Source organism: Myotis davidii, unplaced genomic scaffold (assembly GCF_000327345.1).
Source record: "Myotis davidii unplaced genomic scaffold, ASM32734v1 scaffold348, whole genome shotgun sequence".
In the NCBI taxonomy this organism is placed as follows: domain Eukaryota; kingdom Metazoa; phylum Chordata; class Mammalia; order Chiroptera; family Vespertilionidae; genus Myotis; species Myotis davidii.
Window position 1 is genome coordinate 404,286 of NW_006298965.1, and position 9,305 is coordinate 413,590.

The window sequence follows — 9,305 nt, forward strand, 5'->3', positions numbered from 1 at the left end:
GCCCCTAACCACCCCGCCTGCCTGCCTGATCACCCCTAACCAATTGCCTGCTTGCCTGATCGCCCCTAACTACTCTGCCTGCCTACCTGCCTAATCGCCCCTAACTGCTCGCCTGCCGGCCTCTTTGCCCCAACCTCCTTTGCCTCAGCCTCCACCACTGCGGCTTCGTACAAGTTGTTTGGCTGTCCAGTTTAATTAGCATATTAGGCTTTTATTATTATAGACTAGAGGCCCAATGCATGAAATTCGCACAAGCGGTTTGGCCCTCGCAGCCCCAGCTTCATCTGGAAGGTTGTCCAGAAGGACGTCCGGAAGTTGGTTTGGCTGTCTGGTCTAATTAGCATATTATGCTTTTATTATTATAGTTTGTGTAATCAGTGCTGTATACTACATATTAAGATTTTATACTAATTCTATCCATACTTTCTTTGAAAACAAAAGTCAGAAGTTTGTTTTTTAATTTACAGGCTAGAGCTAAAATTCTGTTCTTACCACCATCTATGGCCCTCATGAGATTCAACCAATAGTCCCAAACCTTGAGCAAATATATCATCAGTGAATTTAAAACCACTGTTATTTGGTTACAGAGGAAAGAGGAAATGATCTTTCATCAACTGAGAATATTCTCTAGTGACGGACTCTACACCCAGTCTCCCCAGTAACCCAAGACCTCCTCAAGGTAAAGGGGCCTGAGCCTGGAAGGAAGCCACGCTAACTGGTTCACAGACGATTCTGTTTGCAGTGCACTGTGGCCAGCTGACCAGCGTAGGTGCAGACCAGTCAGATACCCCATGCAAAGTCTGGCTTCAGAGAAAGGATTTCTTTAAATTGGTCAAAGAAATTGTTGAACTGATCGGTAAACACTGTTTTTGTTTTGTAAATCCTTATTGTTGAAAGTATTACACATGTCCCCTTTCCCCCGCTGACCTCTCCAAGCCGCTCCTACGCCCCTACCCTAGGCCTTCCTTCACCACCCTATTGTCTGTGTTCATGGGTTATGCATACATGCACACAAGTTCTTTGGTTGATCTCTTCCCACTATAAACACTGTTTTGAAAGTAAAAGTTTCCATTCATCCAGATCTCACAGAAAGCCCTTATGCAAACTAGGAAAATCAGACTTCAGTCATGCCCCATTGCATATATGGATAATTATAATACATTTATTTTTATTTATTTAATCCTGCCCCCAGTACCTAGATGCTAAATTTTCTTCCCAAAAGAATTTAGATAGCACAAATGAAATTTTTTAAAGAATGTTGGACACTAAGTTAATATAAAATGATAAAACTTGCTAAATCTAAAATTAGGATACTTATGCCTTATTCATAGCCATGACTTTATAGAAATAATAATTTCTCTGAACAGGTTAGGCAAGCAAGCCTATGAAAATAGGAAGAAAGTACTACAATATTTCTGCATTACAAATTAATCAGGATCTGAAACATTCAAACAAAGAAAAGTGGTTTGAATAAAAGTTCTTAAAAGTTAACTATAGCCCGGCCAGCATGGCTCAGTGATTGAGTATCAACCTATGAACTAGGAGGTCACAGTTCAATTCCTGGTCAGGGCACGTGCCCCGGTTGCAGGCTCAATCCCCAGTGTGGGGCATGCAGGAGGCAGCCAGTCAATGATTCTTTCTCATCACTGATGTTTCTCTCGCTTTCCCTTCCTCTAGGAAATCAATAAAAAAATATATTTTTTAAAAGTTAACTATAAAAACTAGTAAATAAAACCAACCCTCTGTTTTGAATTTCAGTGATACAGTGAAGAACAATTACTCTTTTTAAAAAAATTAAACTTCCCTGTCATCTAAACTATTCAAAAAGGTGCACCTTACAAAGATTCTCATTGTTTCAAACATTAACTTAGTAATTTGAGAGGTTAGCATTCTTACAGTACTGCAGTCTCTAAAAAACTTTTTTATGACAATTCAAAATAAATGAAGTCTGAAGATTTTATTAATACTTGAGTCCAATTCTCCAAGGCACTTTATCATAAAACCTTAAGCTACTACAAAATACTATCTATTTGAAAAATTAAAGCTACACATTACAATTTTAATTCTTCATCTAAATCAGGGGTGGGAAACATCCGGCCCACAGACCTTATAAGGCCCATGAAATCATTTGGGCTGCCCCTGCCAAGGCAACTGCAGGCGGGACTTGAAGTTCAATAAATCTAGGAGCTTTTTTCATAGTAACATAAATTTCTATTATGTGAATCATAACTATCCAAATGGCCATTGGCAGAAAAACAGTTCCCCACCCCTGATCTAAGTAAACAGTAAGCCACTTGTAACTACTAGATATTTCTGTATTAACCAAGTTTTTAAGGTCTTACCTACCTTTAAAACTCACTAGTTTTAAACCTCCAATTTCTTCCACCAGGGAGTAAAAATGTTAAGTACTCTCATCTAATTACTTTAATGTAACATTGACTTTGCATACCAACATTCTCATCTATAACTGGAGGCCTTAATTACAATGTTTTATTCTTAAAACAGAACACTTTCTGGATAAGAAAAGAGTAAGCCTTAAGTTCCGATCCTTTCACTAAATTAAACACTATAGGCACTATGTACAGACTAACAAAATCTAGGAGAAAAAGACAATTACAGATGTAGTGAGGGCAGGGAGCGTCAAATACTACCTTCCTGAAATTACTTCTGGTGCAGCATAGTTGGGTGAGCCACAACTTGTTCTTAAGAATTCACCATCTGACATCATGTTTGAAAGACCTGAAAATGGACAAAATCCACTACTCAAGATTTCCCAAGGATAAAAATAAAAGCTAAACTCCATTAAACAATACCATTGAGTTTGCATTAAAGTAATACACCATTTTATTCTTTACTCCAACAAAATCCTATAGTCTTTACTATTCCCAAATATTTTGCCACTATGCCCTAAAATTTGTAATCTATTTCAACATTTAAAGTTAGTGCATTTTTTCAATTTAATGAGCATGTATTAAGCTATTAGTCACTGTGCTTACTAAAATAAACTTGGCATGTTTAAATTTTATTAGTACAGAAATTACTAGAAAAAAATGTAGAACAGAGAAGAATTAAAATTGAAAGTTTCTTCTAATCCCTGTTCTGATTCTTTAATAAAATATAATAATTTTGAAAATCGAAGTTCCCTCATAGTTTTACTACAAAAAGACCCTATATCTTCTCAAAAATGTATTCGATTCATTTTTCTGTTAGACTTAACAATGGTAATAGCAATTTCTATAGGAAATAAAAGAAACTTATTCATTTTTGATAATCTGTCAAAATTTGTATTTTCTGGCTGAAATTACATTTTTCTCAAGTTGAAACTATTTTTCTATCATTTAAAACATCTTCTCTTTTTTTCCCCCTAAACAATTTTGTTCATATAATTCATCTTCTGGATTCCAAAGTTTAAATAACTGCATCCCAGTCTCCTACCTCTTGCTCCATAATTGATTAAAAGAATACACTGGAAATAGGTCACTAACTTCTCCTTTACACATAATGGGTTCCTTCAAATGATGTCTCTACTACCACTGTTTACCTACTGTCACAAAACTCAATTTTAAAGACATAAAGCTAAGAAAATAAAATTCCTAGATCTCTCCTCCTTTTTGCATGCTCATGAACAAAATGGTGAAGATATATTACTTTGGAATACTCAGTCTAGGACATAAAAGTAAGAGTTATCTGAAGAATGCTACCCATGTTCATTGAACGTGATGAACGTGAAACTGTAAAAATCTCCTTACCAAAATCAGCTATCTTGGCATTCATGTGTGCATCCAGCAGGACGTTTTCCGGTTTCAGGTCTCTGTGGACCACCATGTGCCTGTGGCAATAGTCCACTCCAGAAAGGATTTGTTGGAACAGACGTCGGCTTTCTTTTTCATCCAGCTAAGAAGAGTAGAGAGGCATCTTAAAGGTGTGTCTTTCAACAGAAATTAATTCTCCAATCTATATATATAACTGTATGAATGCATGGACCTCACTTATAAGATACTTTTGAAATGCAGAGGAGAGCTATGCAGCACAAACAAAAATTCGAGGATGATCCTGGAACCCAAATCAGTAACTCAACTTTCTAAAGTGACAACTTTCAAAACTCCATTGCTATAGCTTGCTTTCCTTTATATCTCATGAGCTATTTCAGACAGTTTCAATTTCTGCCTAAAACTAGATATGTTTTCTAGTTTCAAAACGTTTCATCTTTCATTCCTTTAACAAATATTTATTGAAAACCTCATGACTGTTGAATGCTATGTAGCAACAGAGGGACTAATACAGTTGAGAAAATAGACAGTAAAATAAACGAGTAGATATTGCTTTAAAGAAAAATAAAGCAGGACAAGGACACAGTTATGCTGTGACGGGGATACTATGTCAGACTACGTGAGGGAGTGACATTTACAGCATTGTCAATGAATTAACAAGCAATCACCTCACTTTATGTCCTGAAATAAAAGACGTTTTCGTTTTAACAGAAGAAAAACTTTAATTCCATTTATTTTATAAATTATAAAAGCATTTATCTTTACTTACTGAAAAGATTATCTTTTGCTGCAGCTACATTTTTTTAAATATTCTTTTAAAAATTCTCTTTCCATTTTTCCATATTTTCTTATTTTGTTTTGGTTTTTTTTCATAATCATTACTTTGACATGCTTGCTCCCAAGATGGGGTATTTAACTGATAAGCTATTAATACTTAAGGTGAAGAACTCTACTATGCAATTCTCTAACACAGGTCACAAATTAGCATTCTAAAAATGAGATTTTTATACCTTAAATGGCATAGATTATCTGGACGAAAAGATGAAATAATAATATTTTGAAAGCAAAATTAAAACTATCAAATATGACTGGACTGTGTGGCTCAGTCCTTGATTGTTGACCTATGAACCAGGAGGTCAGGGTTCGATTCCTGGTCAGGGTACATGCCCAGGTTTGGGGCTCAATCCCCAGTGTGGGGCATACAGGAGACAGCTAATCAATGTTTCTCTCTCATCCATCTCTCTATCCCTCTCCATTCCTCTAAAATCAATTAAAATATTTTTTTAAAAAGTTATCAAAGTACTATGAGATACCCTTCCCTCTAAAAAGAATGGTAATGATTTAGCAATCTAACACCTTTATTTCTAGAAGAAATGTAGGTTTGTTTTTTTTTAAGCAATCATATCAAACATACTAAATGAAAAAAGAATGTGTTCTAAATGTGAAAGAGAAGAAAACTTAATTGATTAAACAAAATATAAGAGATAAAATAACTAGATAGGCTACAAAAAAATGAAGATTACACTATATTAATAATAAATACAGCACAAGGGATGAAGGAGGGGAAATTTACAAAGGAGATTAGAAAGGTCAAAGCATATTTCCAGTCACACATGGCAGCCTGAACCTTTGGTCTCCACTCCCTGAGATATTACTGAAAGGACATTTGCATATAAAGACAAAGAGAACCAGAGGAAAGACAGCAAGAATGGAGAGGCGCCACCCAGCTGGAGAGTGGATGAAAGTGAGAAAGGCTTCCCCAGCCAGAGGAGGCCGAAACCCACGCCTATAGGCACGGCAGCCAGCAATAACTTGTCTGTACAGAGGACCCTGGAAAGGCTCAGAAACGGGGAGTCCTAGGAAATTTTGAAGGTGGAGGTGAGAGGTGGGCTAACAACAGAACAATTGGCTGAAGAATGAAGTTCTAAGCTCCTCTGCTAGGGAGTCAGACCCCCCATTTGCTTCTCAGTACGGCTGACCCAGCTCTGTCCTCAAGGACAGCAAGGCAGGGCTGAGGCCCCAGACGGAAAACATGGGGAGTACGTGAAAGTCAACATACTGACGCGTGTCACCTGCAGCCTCTTCCCCTTTCAGCTTCCAGGTGCTGGCAGCTGAGCTGATGCCCTCGGGGAAACAGGAAGGTTTTTCTGGAGCGACTATCTGATCCAAAGAAAGCTGCTTGCTGTTACTGACCTTTGGTGAACCCCAATAAAATGGTAAGTCCCTACCTAACCAACCTGTGCGGAGGCCCACCCATCAATCAGTTCCACCCACATGAGCCAGGCCTTTAGTACCTCACTCTCAATGAGTGGACATCCAGTAAGGAAGGGCCAATGCACAAGAGACAAAGAAAGACCAATAAAGTGAATTTTAAAAAACCAGGGAGCAGGGCACACAGACTGTCCAGAAACAATGCAGGGAACACAAGAAAAAATTTAACTACTTGTCATCTTCAGATAAGAGTATTACATCTGTGGAGAAAAAAAGGCTACTTATAGAAAAGAAAATTTCAGAAAAAAAGGAAGACCTTTGAAATAGAAACGATGACAACTGAAATGTTAATATGCAACAGAAGAAAACTCTCATAATGTTAAGCAAACTGACAAAGAAATGGAAAAGCAAACTAGATGCCAATTCAACTTCCATAACTGTAGGCAGAAAAGGGGGTGTGGGGGGATACAGTGAACAGAGAAGTGGAATGCCTCAAATTTACATGAACCATGTTAAGAAATGGCAAATGAAAATTAACTTGGTTAATGAGTTGAGTGTGATGAAAATAAACATATGCTATAGAGAACACGTGAATGACATAAAGAACTTTAGGAGGGGGGAATGGATTCTCGGTGCTAGATATGGCTCCTATATAGTAAGGACTTTTGCATGCCAACAACCTGGATGTGAGAGGTCAGAATTCAGTTTTTTAACTGTAACTAAAGATACTATTCAAAATGTCTTCTGAAGTTCCTTCCAACTCTAAATTCTCTAAGTCTACTTAAGTCCTTCATGCAGCCTGTTCTTACTACTTCAGGCACATCAGATTTCGGAAACAGAAAAGTGAATGCAATTTAAATATGGCTAGGTTCACTAGCAAGGCCTAGATTTAATAATATATTTTTTAAGGATTAAATAAATACTTTACGACATATATTAAAAGTATCTGTATGCCCCCAAAGCATTGTCTGAGAATCATGAGTTCTGTGGTCTCCTTCCAGTTCTGTCATTAATAAGTCATGTGACCTTGAGCAAATACATACACTGAGTCTCAGTTTCCACATCTGTGTAAGTAGGCTGAGAAACCCGTCCGTAAGGTCCTTACTAGCTCTAAACACTGTCTGATTCTGGACAAACAAATGACTAAGGGAAATGGGTATTAAACAGACCTCTTAACAAAATCGCTTCCCACCCAGTGTCCTGAAGCTGGTAAGGGGTAAGGAGAGTTACAAACAGGTACAGGATTAAATCAGAACTGCTTACCCTTCCATTTTTACAGATATAATCAAATAGCTCTCCTCCTGAGACATACTCCATCACCATGAAAATATCAGATGGTGTACTGATGACCTGGTACCTGGTGAGAGAAAACATTATCTACCAATATTAAAACATGTATATCCATTCATTCAATCAATAGTTATTAAGCACCTATAATAGTCCAGGTACTGTGCTAGGAGCTGAGAAAACTACAGGGAACGAAACTTTTCTGCCCTCCTGGGGGGTTCATGTCCTAGGAGTCAAGCAACAAGCATGAACTAAATGAGCATTAATTCTCTCAGGTGGTGGAACAGGCTCTGAAGAGAAAGAAAAAAATGAACTGAGGGGACCCTTTCATATGGAGTGTTCAAGGAAGGCCTCTCGGAGAAAGCAGTATGTGAGCAGAGCCTAATGGACGTGAGGGATGAAGTGTGCCCCTGTCTAGGAAGGAGGTGAACCAGGCAGAGGGGGCAGCAAGTGCAAAGGCCCCCCATGTGGAAGTCTGCCTGGCATGTTCATGGAGTATGTCTCAGGAGGAGAGCACGGTGAGCTGGGAGAGAGAAACGGGATGGAGTCACAGAGGTGAGTGGAAGCCCGAGGACACAGAACCTTACAAGCCGTGATGGAGCTTTGGTATTTACTCCAAGACAAAAGTTTCAAGCAGAGTAGTCATGTGATCTGGCCTATTCACAGGTTACCTGTGGCAGCAACGTGAAGAAGTGACCATGCGCAGTAGAGATGGAGGCAGGAGCTGCTGCCACAGACCATGAGCGAGATGAAGGGCACGCAGCCCAGGTTGATGGCAATGAAGGAGCTGGGAAGGAAGCAATGGGATGGATGGAAGTGAGAGCAAGGGGGAGGTGAAGGATGCCTCCACAGTTCCTGCCGGGAGGAACTGGGTATTCACTGAGATGGGGACAACTGTGGGAAGAGCAAGTTGGGGAGAGTGATAGCGAGTTCTGTTTCAGCCGCGGGAGTGTCGCAGGCTGCTTGGATATCCACATGGAGATGGAGAGCAGGCAGTGGGCATGAGTCTGGGATCATCAGCATATGCACAGCACTGAACCCCAGGGCGCCCCATCAAATGAGAAGAGGTGAGAGGGCAACCAATTTGGAGTCAGCTAGTCCAGTACAGAAGCCTAAGGAGCTTTAACTTACAGCCTGTAGAATGAAGCTGAGCAGTAAACAAATGACCTAACACCCCTACAAGTGGCAACTGTAAAACAACGGTAACATTACTGCCCTTTTGCACTGGTGGGTTCCTGATATTCTATTCTCTGTCATTTGTTTTATCAGAAGTAAGCAGCATTGGGGGGAAGCCCTATTTGCTGCACGTCTCTAGTGAGGCTGACACGTAGAAATTTGGGGGTTAAGGGTTTGGACTAGCAAATTATTTCATTGCTGGTCCTGCAGCAAGTAGGGCCCTGAACATTCTATCCGAAGGGCACTGATCCAGAAGACAAGAAAGAATGAGGAAGGTAACTGCTGATAAGCACAAGGGCAATGCAGGAACACAGGCTTAAGTGACCTTGAATGAGGCTAGGTTAGTTAACACAGGAACAGGAAGACACTTCAAACCCCTCAGGAACAGACCAAAGAAATGTCAGTCATCTTTCTCCCTCCGCATGTTAATTAGGTTAACGACAATGACGAAAAAGTGGCAGGATTATATTAGGAATAGAAGCAGATCTTACAGTTTAATAATGTGAGGATGCCTGAAAAGCTTGAGGTTCTGAATTTCTCTGCGGATTTTTCCTACCACATCAAGGCTTCGAATCTTCTGTCGATTGAGTATCTTCACAGCAACTTTATGCCCAGTCAGTTCGTGTTTGCCAACTGTAGGAGAAACCGTTGTAATGGATTAGTGCCTGGCTTTAACTACATACTTACACCTATTCTAAGAGCACTAATCTTAGCAGTCTCAGAAAATACTTGAGCAAATTTAACTTCCTGCTATTCTGCCTGATTTACCTGTGAATGTCTGGATGAGAGACTAAGTGGGAGAATACATAATCGAATGATAACAGTGGTTCCTTCCACCAAGGAAGGCCGGAAGGCTAGGGA

The 9,305-nt window shown here is 39.4% G+C and overlaps 1 protein-coding gene across 2 annotated transcripts in view; it reads right to left on the bottom strand.

The window, feature by feature from the left end:
- The window catches only part of PRKAA1 (protein kinase AMP-activated catalytic subunit alpha 1), a 51,693-nt gene that overhangs the window by 8,883 nt on the left and 33,505 nt on the right, over window positions 1-9,305 (bottom strand). Inside the window, exons 2-5 of one of the 2 annotated variants that reach the window (XM_015571009.1) lie at window positions 8,936-9,077; window positions 7,245-7,338; window positions 3,750-3,894; window positions 2,652-2,739 (exon numbers count right to left, since the gene is read on the bottom strand). In XM_015571009.1, the coding sequence (XP_015426495.1) occupies window positions 2,652-2,739; window positions 3,750-3,894; window positions 7,245-7,304 (293 nt within the window). In that variant the 5' untranslated portion in view covers window positions 7,305-7,338; window positions 8,936-9,077. Of the gene's footprint in view, window positions 1-2,651; window positions 2,740-3,749; window positions 3,895-7,244; window positions 7,339-8,935; window positions 9,078-9,305 lie in introns of those variants that run through there. The other variant, XM_015571010.1, reaches the window with a different exon arrangement.